General features: G+C 34.4%; 1 protein-coding gene across 2 annotated transcripts in view; it reads left to right on the forward strand.

The window, feature by feature from the left end:
- The window catches only part of LOC145692850 (chymotrypsin-C-like), a 61,712-nt gene that overhangs the window by 21,195 nt on the left and 24,303 nt on the right, over nt 1–16,214 (forward strand). For both annotated transcript variants that reach the window (XM_081768368.1, XM_081768369.1), the window contains exons 2-5: nt 3,754–3,981; nt 11,804–11,999; nt 14,084–14,218; nt 15,307–15,468. In XM_081768368.1, the coding sequence (XP_081624494.1) occupies nt 3,754–3,981; nt 11,804–11,999; nt 14,084–14,218; nt 15,307–15,468 (721 nt within the window). The remainder of the gene's footprint in view (nt 1–3,753; nt 3,982–11,803; nt 12,000–14,083; nt 14,219–15,306; nt 15,469–16,214) is intronic.

Below are 16,214 nucleotides of genomic sequence, written 5' to 3' on the forward strand. Positions count from 1 at the left end.
CCGTTCTCTCGATATAAATTGCTAATATTTTGTTTGTAAGGGAGATGTGGCGTTACAATTATTGTAGAAAGAAGATATTGTCTTGCCACAAACAACACCTATTATTTTTATTATTATTATTATTATTATTATTATTATTATTATTATTATTATTATTATTATTATTATTATTATTGTTATTGTTATTGTTTTACTTACCACTAATGTTGCCTACCTTTATTTGCAATGCAATGTGTTACTAAAAAGCAAATCAAATAACACTCCTCGCCATTCAGGCTCCCGAACTCGAATTACATGATTTACAGTTCTCTGTGTTAGAGGAAAGCACATTTATTATATTATTCTTTCAAATAACACCTTTCACAAGTTACTTCACTTTCAATGTGTAATTTCATATCATCACTAGCAATCATCTTGTTCCGATACGAAAATAACCCCTCCTGCAAAAAAAAAAAAAAAAAAAAAGCCTGACCGTAGCGAAAAGGGCGTGAACATTCTTTATGCGATTAATCGGGTCCAATATTTCAATAAGTCTCTACACACAAATATTTCAGTAAAAGAGGAAAAGTTATTCAAACTTTCTGAATACCCATTTATGGGCGAAATTTGGCGAAGTTTTTAAGAGTTTAAAGGGCCGCCATTTTGAACATTTTCGTCTGATTATTGTGGTTAACGAACTGAAGATATTTCAACAATTAATGTTTGTGCCAAGTTTCATCTCAATCCGCTGAAAATTAGGGTGGTTATAACATTCACAAATAGCGTTATATATATACAGATAGATAGATAAACAGACACACAGAGGGAGAGAGAAAAAGTGTTTTGCTCCCTTCTCGCCCCTTTGCAAAACGTATTGACCAGCCTAACCTAAACACAAACCCCTTACTTGCTAACGTAGAAACGTAATCGGGAGGTGTAAGGCATGTAGAAATTGTATTTTTAATAACCATGAGTATGGTCTACTTCCATGTTTTTCTTTTTACTTTTTGCAGCTACATCGGAACGTTCAATTTTTATTCTTTACTAATTGCAAATGGCGTTTACATTCAAAATATGAGGATTTTGATGGCATTTGTTCGGATATTTTTCTCTTTTGAAATGAAGAAAAGAATAAAAGCAATACGCAAAGACAAAAATTATTATCAGTACTAAACCTTACCAATAATAATTGCTACGAAAGACTAAATACGACGTTTTTTACCATCTCTCATGAGCTGCATGTATTATAAACAATTTTTTTTAAAAAATGTCCTCACCGAAGATTCGAACTGGCGACCTTTGCATTTGTAAGCCAGCACCTTAACCCCTACACTAAGATCATGGCATGGTGAACATTTAGTTTTCGGCGTATTTGTTGTGTTTGTGTTTTATGTTCCCACTTCAACAATTTTTACTCTTTTTTCTAAATTTAACAGCTGTTTGTGGCTTTCTCTTTCGGTGTCGTTATTTATTTTAACTATGCACTATTCATATTCACAGCTTGTGTCCCTCTGCAATGTCTTATTGAGATTAAACTTTTCTTTTTGCCCCTCAGTAAACATTTGATTGATTTAATTCTCATACTCTCCACGGATGGAGAGCAGGAATGCCAGACTCGAAAAACAGGTGTACATTTACTTTCCTGACAGATAATACAGCAGACGTATAACTGAAAACGCATGTTTTATAATACTTTCTGTATAAGTGTTCCATTTATATGTACTTTCTGTATGAAACAATATAGGCGGTCAGGATCTCACATACAAATGGACGTATATCACATATAGCTGAGGAATGTAACATAAGTATATGCATGTGATATACAGAAAACTGTTAGATATCAAACATCCTGCAACGGCATGATGCAACATCTAAGGGCAGTGCCTATGTAGCATACGGATAACGTATGCTCCGTATTGATTTCTGTAGTAAGCAAGAGGATACTCTATATTTGTACAATATACCGCTGTCCGGAGAACGGATTTTTCTCTGTATAAGAGGGAAAACTTTGGTCACTTCTATAGGTTCTAAAATTTCCCTTTCTGGTTTCAGAAAGTGTCTAAAATGAGGGTTCCTTTAAGTTGGAGATGTGATATTCGGTATATAAACTTATATAAAAATAAGTGGAGAAGTATTTCAGTGTTAACGGTGATATTTCGTATATAAACTTATATAAAAATAAGTGGAAAAGTATTTCAGTGTTTACGGTGATATTCCGTATATAAACTTATATAAAAAGTAAGTGGAGAAGTATTTCAGTGTTAACGGTGATATTCCGTATATAAACTTATATAAAAATAAGTAGAAAAGTATTTCAGTGTTAACGGTGATATTCCGTATATAAACTTATATAAAAAAAATAAGTGGAAAAGTATTTCAGTGTTTACGGTGATATTCCGTATATAAACTTATATAAAATAAGTAGAAAAGTATTTCAGTGTTTTTGAAAATTCCACTCATAAGGGATTAAAACTGCGGTCGATTCTATAACATCTGAAATTCTCCTTTCTTTATTGACAAACTGCCCATTATAAGGATTTGTTTAAGAGTGAGACCTGAGAATCAATATATATAAACTCTTAAATAAAGATTAAATACGTTTTCTGTGCCTGGGAAAATTTTCAGTTTTCAAAAGAATAAGGGGACGAAATCTATAAATTTAGATCTAAGACTTCCCATTATTTGTTCAGAGAATGTTTAATGCAACAATTCGTGTCTTAAGTTGAAGGTGTAAAAATTCGTAAACTCTCAATTAAAAACAAGGGACACACGTACTTCAACATTTTCCAAAACTCCGCCTGTTGAAAGTGAAGATAGCAAAGTGTACGATTATATGGAAGAATGAAGGCGATTCACTGAAAATTTAGACCATGTGGATATATGTAGAAATGCGATACTTGGAAGGAAAACTACTTTTATTGCGAGAGTAATGAATAAGAAAGGATATGTTTTTAACGTGTATGATAAGGGAGGTAAAGCCAGAAATGTGATTCAAATGTTTTGCCCAGAATAGAGTAATATATAAATCAATGACGTTAGGAAGATGAAACTCGACACAAGACTCCTCTTTAAAAATAAGTTGACGCCTGTCCAGGCGTTTTTCAATTCTTTTTTAAGAAGGAGACATTTCCTATTATTTTTTCCTTCGTATTGAAAGCAATGTTCTCTGTTATTTGTGATCATCACGGGAAAATGGCTAAAAATTTTCAAATTAATACTTAGATCTACCTCAAGCCAAGTTTCAATCATTACTTTGATTAACGGGGTGTATCTCAAAGGGCTATCCCGAGAAAACCTCACGGACACGATGTTGTCCACCACAAATTTACTTGGCCGGGAATCAAACCAGGGACATAACGCACCAGAGATAAGAGCTGTACCACTGTGCCACTAGGGATGCGCACGAGACGAGTCGAGACAGGATTTTCGTGACAAAATTCGAGTCGAGTCATGGTTATTCCAATAGAGAAATATACATTTTTCGAGTCGAGACATCACTTTTACAGCACATTTTCGAGACGAGATAGCATCAAATCTTGTCTCGTGCGCATCCCTATGGACCACCATGCCCCTACTCCTAGTGAAATTGAACCTATCACCTCCAAATGTACGCAAATAACACGCATTTTTGTAGATAAAGAAGGGAATTCCACCTTTGGTATAAAGATTGGAGTACAGAGCAAAATCCAATGATGACTTATGTTTTGGAGGCAATTTTGGTTGATTTTCATGGTTACTATTGCCCTACATAAAGATTTTTTTGTCTACTTGCAGATGCTGACGAAAGGAAATTTTCTGATGCCGTTGTCTTGGTTGTTTTATTTCTATGTGATTTCAACGACAGCTAGAGCAGCTCTTCAGTCGCCTTGCCCTGGAGTCTTTGACTACGATACGAAGGAATTGAAAGGGAAGTGGTTTGGCGATATCAAGGTGGCAACGCTTGAGCCAGTCATTGGGCTGCGACTAGATATAGAACTAGATAGACCAGCACATTTATTAGGGGTAATACTTCCTTTTCTTCTTCTTCTTCTTATTACAAATAATATGTGTGGCACTGGTTAGGAGTATTGTGTCACTGTTAAAAATAATTATCAGTGTTAGGCGGTAAAACAATAATAGGGCCAAGATGCCAAATATCTAATGGTTTCCAATATCGGATACCGAGAAATATTCCGTGTAAGGTGCTGCAGCCTAGCGGCCGTTATCGTAACTGCACCCCAATCGGAACATATTTATTTGTGTGGTGAAGTGTTTTGTGATTTTGACCTTATAAAATATTTCGAATACTGCAGTTGATTGCGTTATGTCGTCTATAAAGGTAACTTATTTATACTATAATTATAGTATAGACTAAGAAGAGTAGTTTTAAATTACATGACGTTTGGGTAGTTCGTTTCTGTTTACATGATGTATATAGTTGAAAGTTGCCACAGGACCTACGTTGCCAAATATCGGATAGTACAGAGGTTCCAAATATCGGATATCAGATATTAGGGAACGGTATTGCTGATATCGTCCTTCGATTATTCCAGATGATAGAAATCGCTTGAACGAAGAATTGGGATCCTGAGGCTATGCTTCAGGCTGTTGTTGCCTTTAAGGGAAAGAAACTGGAGTTCCACAAGGCATCCAAAATCTTCAATGTTTTGTTCACCGCCGTATAAACTTGACAAAGGTGGTGAATTAGGATACGATGTATTCAATGTCTTAAATGGGCACATAAGATATATGCAGGCAGTGATCCAAAAACGTAGAAATCCTTTGTTTGTGATTTTCGCTAGTATTTTAACTCCTTGGTAGATCCTACTACAGATGAGTAGAAAAACGTTTAGTTACAAATAAATCTATATTATTAGAAAGTAGCCTTTTTTGTTGAACAATGTTTAAGAACCAGATAATGTGAATATTTAGAAAGTCTGTTTGATAGAACAATGTTTAGTTAAAAGTAAGTCTACATGTTGAAAACGTCTACGACTTCGTAGAACAATGTTTAGTTAAGATAAATTTACATATGTACATATTTAGAAAGCAGTTTATTTTCTAGAACAACGTTTAAGGTTGGTTTAAAGGGACAAGTTTTGCCGATAGATGGCACTACAGTCTTCGTATATCTTCCATGTATTTTTTATCTTCCACGAAAATTTACAATTTCTCCTACAAATTTCAACCTAGAGACTTCAAATTTTTAGAGAAGGAACTTCATAACCCATTAAAGAGAACAATCCGTGCCGATTTTTTATTTAGAATTTTCTCCACTGTTGAAACAGTTCCATTATTAAAGGTTTGGGTATCCATTTCAACAATCAAGCCATTTCAACAATAAAGAAAATTTTAAATAAAAAATCGGCACGGATTGTTCCCTTTAATAGGTTATGAAGTTCCTTCTCTAAAAATTTGAAGTCTCTAGGTTGAAATTTGTAAGAGAAATTGTAAATTTTCGTGAAAGGTAAAAAATACATGGGAGAGATACGAAGACTGTAGCGACATCTATCGGCAAAACTTGTCCCTTTACACTAACTTTAATTAAATCTGAATGTTTTACAAGTTTAGGTGTAATATAATTAAACTAATGCACAGTCTTCTCTAATTGTGATTTTCCATAAATTCGTCTCATTTAATTTCCGTCCAATATTAAGACCCTCTTTGCTATCCGATATTGGGCAACCTTTTCTTGAACTGAGAAAAATGCCACTTTTTACCAAAGTGTATGCAGCTGTTCCTTAATATTTTCTTATTGCTTCGAAACTTTCAAATTATAATCTACAAAGATAACGTAACATTTAGAAGAGGCTATATCAATGAAATACCTGTTGGTGAAGTTTTTATTCCTTTTTTTTCAAACAGTATCCGATATTCGGCACCTTTCCTATACATATTGCATTCCCAGAATAAAAGTGTTTTAACTTTAAAGTGTCAATAATTTCCTCGGAGCTAAGCGGTTAGCATATACGTCTTTGACGGAGATCCCGATTCGATTGCCGGCTAGAGGTCAAGTAGTTCGGATTCTACGCTAAGTTGTCGGTCCACGTAAATTTTATAGGAGACCATTTTTTTTTTTTTTGGATCTAAAGAAACTTTATTATGTTATTTACTTATTTTGAGAGGGAGTTGGGAGCTGATCCTTTTTAAAATATATATTATACTAAATACTGTCTAGAAAAAAGTGCTTAGGGACATTCAAACTATAATTATTTTAATTACAGACTATCAAATTACGACAGTTGTATTTTAAAGAAAACATTTTAACAAAATTGTGTGAAGTAGTTCAGAATAAGACTGTAGTAACTCAAATTCAAAGATAAGACAAAAATAAAACATTCTGTGTAAAAAAAAAAAAAACTTTATTAATCTTTTGTTTTTGAGAATTGTAACTTTATTTCAATGTACGAGTAAAATATTAATTATTGCATAGAAAAACTTTTCTTAAATACATACAAATTACAATTATAACATAATAAAAATTGATAAGAACCTATTTCGAGTTATGACAATCTTATTCTGAATTGCGATGTCCTCTTGAAATGAAATTAAATGAGTTATTAGTTTTACTTCCAACGGTTATACCTTTTAAGGTAAAGGAGACAAATGATTAATTATAATGAAAGAATTAGTGGAATAAGAAAGTGGGAGGAAAGAAAGAATCCAGAGAAAACACACGGACATGGTTATCTTCCTGAAACTCGCTTGGCTTGGGATTGAACGAGGTATCTCTAGCATCAGAGGTGAGCGCTCTACCACTGAATTCACCTTCCTAATAAGCAAGTTGTAGTTCAGGTTTGCTACATACGCCGCAAGAATCACAACGAACTTCAATAACTCAACTTTTGAGCATCATATTCAGTTTTTTATATTATGTATTTTTGACCTTATGTCGTTTCTACTCTAAGGATTCAGAAGTATTGGCATTACACTTTGTCACCATCCTCATTCAACGTGTGAAGTTTGTACCCATCCTTCATGTCATAAAAGTTTCCTACATCCATTTTCTTACATAAATAGTATCCCAGTTTTCTTACTTAACCACTGACACTGACGGGTAGATAAAACAGTCTACTTCTAAGAGCTCTTTTCTTCCGCTTTTTCAGAAAATAGTCTACATACTGCCTTTTTCCGTTCTGTGTATGTTAATATTTCATAACACAAAAATTAGAACTGTGTGTGTAATTGAAGGAATATCGTGTGTTTCAACAGCAAAGAGAAACATAGGCGCTACCTGCAGTGTCAGAAACAATATTAAATATAGGTTGGAGCTATCATTTCTTATACATCCAGCTTATACGTAATATTGTTTCTGACTATACAAATCGATTCTATACATAGAGCACTATAGTAAAACACTTAGAAACAATTCAAAAGCACGGGTTTTCAGGAGGCGATTTTTTTTATTTTACCAAGCATAAGTATAAATAACTTATACTAACAGTAAGAAGACGCGATTATTGAACTGGCGTTTAGAATTGACTTATACTAAATTAACCGGTGGTGGAGAATGACACATAGATCTGAAATTTTGACTTATTTCGTTTTTGCTAAGTTCTGACATCCTCTTTCTCCCGCTCAGTCTAGATTTTTTCGCTGTTCATCGAGAAAATTTCAGTAAATTTAAATCTGTCGTTGCATGTTTTGTTACCGTTTGTTGCGAATACAACATGATACTTTTCCCACTAATGGAAACTAAGAATTCATACTTACGTGAAAATCTCAAAAGTCTTCTCTTTTTTAAAGTTACGACAATGATTTTCTGGGGGTACGATAATCTCTTCTATACTTGACAGTATATCTGTGAACATAGAACATAAATGAATAATATAACCTAGAAGAATTAAAACTATCATTATTAGTATGACATCATTTTTAGTGTCATGGAAAACTTATGTCGTATTAATACAAATTCACTGTAACTGAGAGTGTTTAATGGACACATACATTCAACCAAGTAGTAGTCTTTGCTTACTATAAAACTCATTACTAGCGCAAGTATCATCCTATTTCTACAAACCCAACACATACCACCGATTTAGATTTTCTTCATATTCTTTGGTGGAGTTTTCCCACCCTCTTGAATGTGCTCCAATAAAGATTTCTTTTCAGTGTTCACTCAAATGAGTTTTCCCTTTCTACCAAAGTCAGTATTCTTCTATATTTCCCTATCTTCTTTGCTTCCACTACTTTCTACTTTTTACCTAGTGATAAATGTCTTAGCAAAAAATCACCTATCAACCACATCCCTAGGGAGAGAAAGCTTGACACATCTTTCAAATGGACGACTAATACTGTATGTATAATTGTATGTCCGAGAGTGTACCCGGTAGCTCAGTCCGAAAAATTGAGGTAGGCTGGACTGAGACTTAGATCTCTGAGTTCCCAGTTCATAGTCGGACTCTGGCGTGCTATAGTCATACCTTTGGATTCGGTAGCTTACGATGTTTTGGTACTACAAAGGGAATGTGAGCTTGCCTTAAGGCTCAAGTTCTGACACTGAAGATGCCAAAATAATTCAGCGGATTATGAGAGTTCCCTCCCTCGATCACTGACCCTCGATCTATCACGTTTGAATGACGTATCCCTTTCCTTTCTTTGGAAGGTTTGTGTGCACTACGCAGTTTGAAATGGAAAGAGCAATACTGCTGATCGAGCAATCACAGTCGAATATAAAGTTATCGGGTACTTACAGGCCTCAAAGACATAAGCTTGTCCACCCCATCTAGACAAAGGTGAAATGAAACGAGCAACTACTGCTAGTAGAGCGATCACAGGTCAACGCAAAGTGCTCGGATAACTTATAGGCCTTAAAGACAATCGTGTCCATCCCATCGAGACAAAGGTGAAAATACAAGGTGTAACATAAATGCCTGTCCAAAAGTGACGAGATGATTGCGGACATCCAAATAACTAAAAATGTTCCGACAAACATGGGTCCGATGCCGCTTCGTTCCCGAGATACAGGATGTTCAAACGTCGAGTCTCTCCAATGGCTCACTATGGGAAAGTGAATGGAAATGTGCAATATTACAGGAATAGTACAATCAAGTGGAATTATGCCAGTGCAAATACATTTACACTAACATAGAGAATGAAACTGATCAACATTTAAGGTTATTGGCTTGTCAGTATTGGCAACATGGTACAAAGTGTTACGTTTTCAAATAGCACTAGACGTCCACACGTTAGCATATGGTTGCTGACATTACAACGTTTCTAAAAATGGGGCAGATTCCGCTTCGTTTTCAAAAGACAAGGTGTCCAAGTGTGAATTGAATTAACGGCTCGCAATGGGAAACAAGACATTTCATAGATCACAACTCTTGCAAGGAAGTCTTATTGTGTAGTTACATATAACGTGTGAAGCCACAAAGTGATTAAAAGTTAAAAAACACAAAATAGTGTTATTGGCTAACAATGTTGCTCACTCGTGTGAAGTCTAGTACTATTTGAAAACATAACACTTTGTACCAGGTTGGCAACACTGGCAACCCAATAACCTCAAAAGTTGATAGTTTCATTCCCTATGTTAATGTAAATGTATTTTCACAGGCATAATTCCACTTGATTATATTATTTCTGTAATATTGAACATTTCCATTCACTTTCCCATAGTGAGCCTTGGAGGAACTCGACATTTGAACACCTGTATCTCAGAAACAAAGTGGCATTGGACCCATGTTTATAGGAACATTTTTACTTATTTGGATGTCAACAATCATCTCGTCACTTTTGGTCATGCATTTATGTTACACCCTGTAGAACGAGAAACTACTATTAGTGAAGCAATCACAGGCCAATATAAAGTGATCAGGTGCTTACAGGCCTTAAAGACATACGCTTGCACATCCGAACGAGGCAAAGGTAAAATGGAACAAGCAACTACTATTAGTTGAGCAATTGCAGGCCAACGTAAAGTGACCGAAAAATTACAGATCATAAAGACTTACGTTTGCCCATCCCGTCGAGGGAAAGTGCTGGAGTAAACATTTTAATAAACATTCTCATGTTTTAATAGATATCCTTTCTCATTACGTACAAAAAGACCTACAATTTTTGGTTGATGTGTTATTCACGGCGTGTATGTTCGTTGGGACACTCTTATCACTATTTATGTGCGACCATATGATCCAAATTTTTATTGTCAGTTGGGTTGTAAAGCGTTATTCTGGCAATCGGAACACTAATCTTTTGTGGATTGGAATCCAGCTTAGAGCGTGGGCGTTATATATATCCAGTCGAAATTTACTTTATTAGGATTATGCTACTGGCCGTATAAGATGGTAATTTTAATACGATGTCCGTTATTCCACCCGATTTATTGATTTGTTTTTGGTAATGAATATCTAGAGCAATAATCTTGCTCAAATTCGTTAAGAGAGTTAATCTATTAATATTTTCATGATTAACAGTGATTTTAATGGTGCCTATCCATATCCCACCCACCAAATATTGTCTGCTTCAGTTCTAAAAAGATATTTCATTCATAAATTAAGTTTCGTAGTTACCCTTTATTGTGTTTGGCAGAGTTTATTATCAACATTAATTCCTCGTCGTCTTCTTTAGTCTAAAATGTGGGACATTAAACTCAAAAATAAGTAAATTAAACTATTTTTTGCATCATACCTTTTATTACCTTGACCTTAACATTTGACAAGTAAATTAGTTGAACAAAAATTAATGAAATCTGTTTAGTATTTTAAACATTGACCACAGTAGCACAGACAATAGTCTCAAAAGTGGGAAAACTGTAGGCTATTCACAAGGGCTAACGTTGGCCCAATGTTGTAATTGGTCGCTTTCCCAAACATTTGCCAACCAATTCAATTCTCAACGTAATCCCTGTAGAAGAAGTAAAATTGCGACTTTTGGTAGTGTGAGTTTCAAAATTTTTGAATAGATGACGGCAAATTGTTAGTTGGTTACCCAACAGACAGTTGAAGCTATATTGTGCCAATATATTTTTCAACTTTATATTGCCATTACCGGACCAACCTGTTTTTCAACTTCATTTTTGCCATTGCTTGGCCAACGTATTTTGCAACTTTATTTATGCCACTACGGCAAACGTATTTTTCAACTTTATTTTTCTCCTAAAGGAAAAAGTGTTTTAACTTTATTTTGTCATTACTGGGCTAACGTATTTTTCAACTTTATTTTACCATTATCAGACTAACGTATTTCTCAACTTTATTTTTGACATTATCAGACCAATGTATTTTCAACTTAATTTTTGCCATTACCGACCCAACGTATTTTCAACTTTATTTTTGCGATTATCAGACCAATTTATTTTTCAACTTTCTTTTTGCTATTACTGGGCCAACGTATTTTTCGATTTTATACTTGTCATTACTGAACAATTATCGGGCCAATGTTAATTCAACTTTATTTTTGCATTGCCAGGTTTTCAACTTTATTTTTGCCATACCGGGTGAACGTATTTTTCAAGTATGTTCTTGCCATTACCAGGCAAACGTATTTTTCAACTTTATTTACCATTAGCAGACCAACGTATTTTTCAACTTTATCTTTGCCATTATCAGACCGACGTATTTTTCAACTTAGTTTTTGTCATTGCCGGGCCAACACATTTTCAACTTAATTTTTGCCATTTCCAACCATTTCGACCATAACCAATGTAGAGTCAATCAAATATGCCGCTAGGAGAGTGAATGAAAATATCAAATAACCACTGGATATGAAATAGCCGATTCGATAATTATTGCCATACTCAAAACTTTGCTCACATAAACTCGAGTTCCAAATGTGAGATTTTAATACCGATTAAGTAAATCATGCTGTTCTGGTTTTATTTAGATATTAAATCTTTCTTTGGTAGAATTGGAAAGGAGAAGTGACTACTAAAGACAATGTTCATTACACCATCTGGAATTCAGAGAGAAAAATTCAACCAGGACCACCTCTAAATGTACGTCTTTTTGTAAAATATGCAGAAGGTGGGCCTATTCCTGCAGTTCAAACCATACAGTTCAATGGGAAACTGATATGCCCAGGAGAGCCTCCACAACCTACAAGTAAGTGCTTTACCTTTCGCAAAAATGTTGATTTCTCTTTCAGAAAATTACTTATACAAATTTTCGGCAAGTGTTGTACCATTTTTAAAAAAATAACAATGTCATATCTTTTCGTGTACATTGTGCCTGCTTCTTGCACAATATTTAAAAAAAATATTTCCACAAAAAATACACCCAGTTCCGTGCACATCATGGTATCTGGCGAGCAACTTGTGAAATGTAATTTTGTATTTACTATTTCTAGGACGTATGCAGAGGTAGGTTCTTGAAATCCGGACATGCCCCGAAATCCTAATTTTGTTTTGCAAATTTAGTCTAATTTTAGGGATAATTTACAAAATTATACATAATTTATCTTCATGTTGAATTTGGACTCCGCGAGATGCTTTGGAAACCCAAAATAAATTCTGCGTACATCCCTGTAGTGTTTTATGTTTATTTCTCATTTCTTTATAAAATGTAAATCTACTTATCACCAAACGTATAGCTGAAATATCAGCTAATATATTTAAAATGGTTTACAAATCTTCTTTCGCAGAAAACGGTGTACTTTTATGAACAATTACTTTTCGTACTCTTACATTACATTACAGAATCTGAAAAGAAAATCAATAAAATGTTAGAAAAAATGAGAAAGGGCTTTGAAAAATATGTAATGAAAATAAATGTTAGAAAGACAAAAGCCACGGTGATTGGAACGAAGGGGTCTGTGTCAAATATAAAAGTAGGAGGGGAGAAAATAGAACAAGTGAATAGTTTCCGATATATGGGTAGTATTCCTAATAATAACATGAAGTGCGAACGTGAAATAAAAGCAAGGATAGGAATGGCGAAAGAAGCCTTTAGGAGGAAGAAAAGTCTGTTTTGTGGGACCTTGAACAAAGAGTTGAGAAAAAGACTCATAAAATGCTTCGTGTGGAGTGTTGTACTGTATGGGGCGGAAACGTGGACATTACGTAAAGGTGATGAAAATCGACTAGAAGCCTTCGAAATGTGAGTGTGGAGAAGAATGGAAAGAATTAGTTGGTTCGAGCGCAAAACGAATGAGAGAGTGTTAGAAATGATGGGTGAGAAAAGAACACTTTTAGATATTATTAGGAAGAGGAAGAGAAACTGGTTGGGACATTGCCTAAGAAGAGATTGTATCATGAGGGACGTCCTAGAGGGTATGGTGGCGGGAAAGAGAGGGAGGGGGCGAAGGAGACTACAATTAATGGATTATATAAAAACAGAAAGATCATACGGGAAGACGAAGAAGTTAGCGGAGGACCGTGGAGCATGGGAGCTTCTCAGCTGCTGCAAGTGACCTGCCAATAAAAGCAGAATACCTATGATGATGATGATGATGACATTACATTAGCATCATCTCAAAGGTTTCAATCAATTTAATTATACTTTTTCAGAATGATTTAGATAAAATAAAATTCATAGTTTAATGTTCCTCAATCATCTTCTAAAGGCTATAGCCCTACAGCAAATAGTAAGTGAAAAGTAATGAAAAATTTTGTTGATTGAAGAGGTGAACTACCCGAGTAACAGATAGGCACGATATTGTCCACCCAGCTTGTATGACCTGGGAAGGAACTAGGAATTCTTGTTAACGTAGGGAAAGTTGCCCAACCAAGGAACAGTACGTACCACGGGTCATGGCATGACATCTGCAGTTCTCCTGAATTTCCAAAGATTTTTTTCTTCCACTGGAGTCATTTCTCGAAGAGTTATTTATCCTACCATGAAATAGCTACGTACTGCGACGAAAAAAGTTAGCAAGACAGCCATTTTTGATTTAGACTTCCTGTGTCAGAAGTCTTATTGAATGGCTATGTCCCTCCATCTGTCTATCTGTCGATGGATATCATGAAAAACTGTAAGAGATATCGGGAAGCGATCTTCTGCAATTGATTCAACGTCCCAATTATTTAGGTTCCATCTCCTCCGTTAACCTTCTACGGAAGTAGTATTAAGTAATTATAAATTCTGTAATATACCTGATGAAAATCTATGAATTGACACATATTAATAAAAGAAGGGAAACTCCATTGACTGGCATATTAAAATTTGTTTTAATTATTTTATTTTTGCAGTTGTTGTACCACCATACGTGACAGCTCGACCATCTCCTCAGCCAGAAGTTGAAAAGCCTCCTCAAACACAGAGTCCTGAGATTCCTCCTCGGGAAGGTGTAATTCCTGAAGACTCAGTTTCTGAAACCATTGAAGGTAAATCAAAAGAATACCTGAATATTTGTTAAACGTGCTTAATATTGAATATCACAACTTAAAGTGTAATCTCGTTCTAAAGAAGACTGTTTTTAATAAATTTTCGTTTCCTATTCATAATCGAATGAAGAGGTAAATTTAAGTAACACGATTTCTGAGCAAACCAAGAAGATGCCAAACATCTTAGTTGAAAGCATAGCCACCATTTCTGGAAACTCCGGCCCTTTCAAGAGCCAAATCTACGACTCTCCACCCCCTGAATCAAATACCACCAAAGAAGAACACCAAACCTCCAAAACAAAAGACACTATAGAAAACAAAATGAACTCAGTAATAGAAGAAGCAACTCGTAACATTCGACCTGAGTTGCTTCCATTCTCGCCATAACGACTGAATCGAAACACCAGAGAACCCTCTTGAGAAGCCATTGAGAAAGACTTCAAAACATTCAAATCCCACCTCAGAGCTATCACAACTACAACAGCAGATACATACCTTCACCATAAACCCAGAAAGAACACTACTCAAAAGAGAAAATGAAAATCAGCACAATCACCATCCAACAGCAGGTTTTCAAGTTTCTCACTTCTGTAATCCTCATGGATAAAACAACGCACATTCGCTTCAAAAAGTAAATGCACACTTAACAAACTCTCGACTTCTTTCCGTCAAAACACATGCCATTAACAAAATAGCAATACATGCTCGATGTTTTTCTCTGCCTGCGCAGAGTAAAGTTCTGTTGTTTACTTAGTGTACACAAAGCAAGAAATTAAAATTTAAGTTAAATTTAGGTATATAATGTTCTTAAACTTAAGATTTCTTTTATTATTCAGGAAAGTAATTAATAAACTACGAATAACTAAGAAATTATCATAAATAATTAAGGTAGGCGGATTCTAAAATATCACTTAAGATTTTTGCTTTTCACGATTTATGAACGTCACCCCAAATGTGTGACACGTATGAGAAATTGGAGTTTTGGGCACTTTAATGATTGGTAGTACTTGTAAATACTAAACCAATGTTGTTTCTTCGAAAACATCAGTAACCTCTTAATGTAATGTATACCTTCTCTTGTTCTCTAGGTTGTGGCCGAGTTCAACTTGGTGCTACTCCGTTGATAACTCACGGTCAACAAACATCTAGAGGGCAGTGGCCTTGGCATGTGGCCATTTATAAAACAAAAGAGCAAGACCTAACTTACATATGTGGTGGTTCATTAGTCAACGAACGAGCTGTTGTCACAGGTACGTTACTACTACTCACTATACAATAGACGGATCTTGAGTCTTTCAGTTCTTTATTCATAATCCATCTATCTGAGATTAAGCGTTTTTCTATTATATGTAACCAACTGGGTCGTAATGAGTCACATCAGTACAATTAAACTTTTACCGATACAATTTAACAAAAATACTTACCTAATGTCTTAATTGTTGTTTTCAAGAATTTGAGCACTAGATAAGTTTTCTTCCCTTATCTTGTATTAATAAAATTTTAATATAAACAACAATTAGAATATTAGATAAGTTTTCTTCCCTTATCTTGTATTAATAAAATTTTAATGTAAACAACAATTAGAATATTAGATAAGTTTTCTTCTCTTATCTTGTAGTAATAAAATTTTAATATAAACAACAATTAGAATATTAGATAAGTTTTCTTCCCTTATCTTGTAGTAATAAAATTTTAATATAAACAACAATTAGAATATTAGATAAGTTTTCTTCTCTTATCTTGTAGTAATAAAATTTTAATATAAACAACAATTAGAATATTAGATAAGTTTTCTTCTCTTATCTTGTAGTAATAAAATTTTAATATAAACAGCAATTAGAATATTAGATAAGTTTTCTTCCCTTATCTTATAGCAATAAAATTTTAATATAAATAACAATTAGAACATGAGAAAATTTTCTTTCCTTATCTTGCAACAATAACGTTCTAATATAAACAACAATTAGAACATTTAGATAAGTTTTCTTCCCTTATC

This window comes from Thermobia domestica, chromosome 8 (genome assembly GCF_964235325.1).
Source record: "Thermobia domestica chromosome 8, izTheDome1.hap1.1, whole genome shotgun sequence".
NCBI lineage: Eukaryota > Metazoa > Arthropoda > Insecta > Zygentoma > Lepismatidae > Thermobia > Thermobia domestica.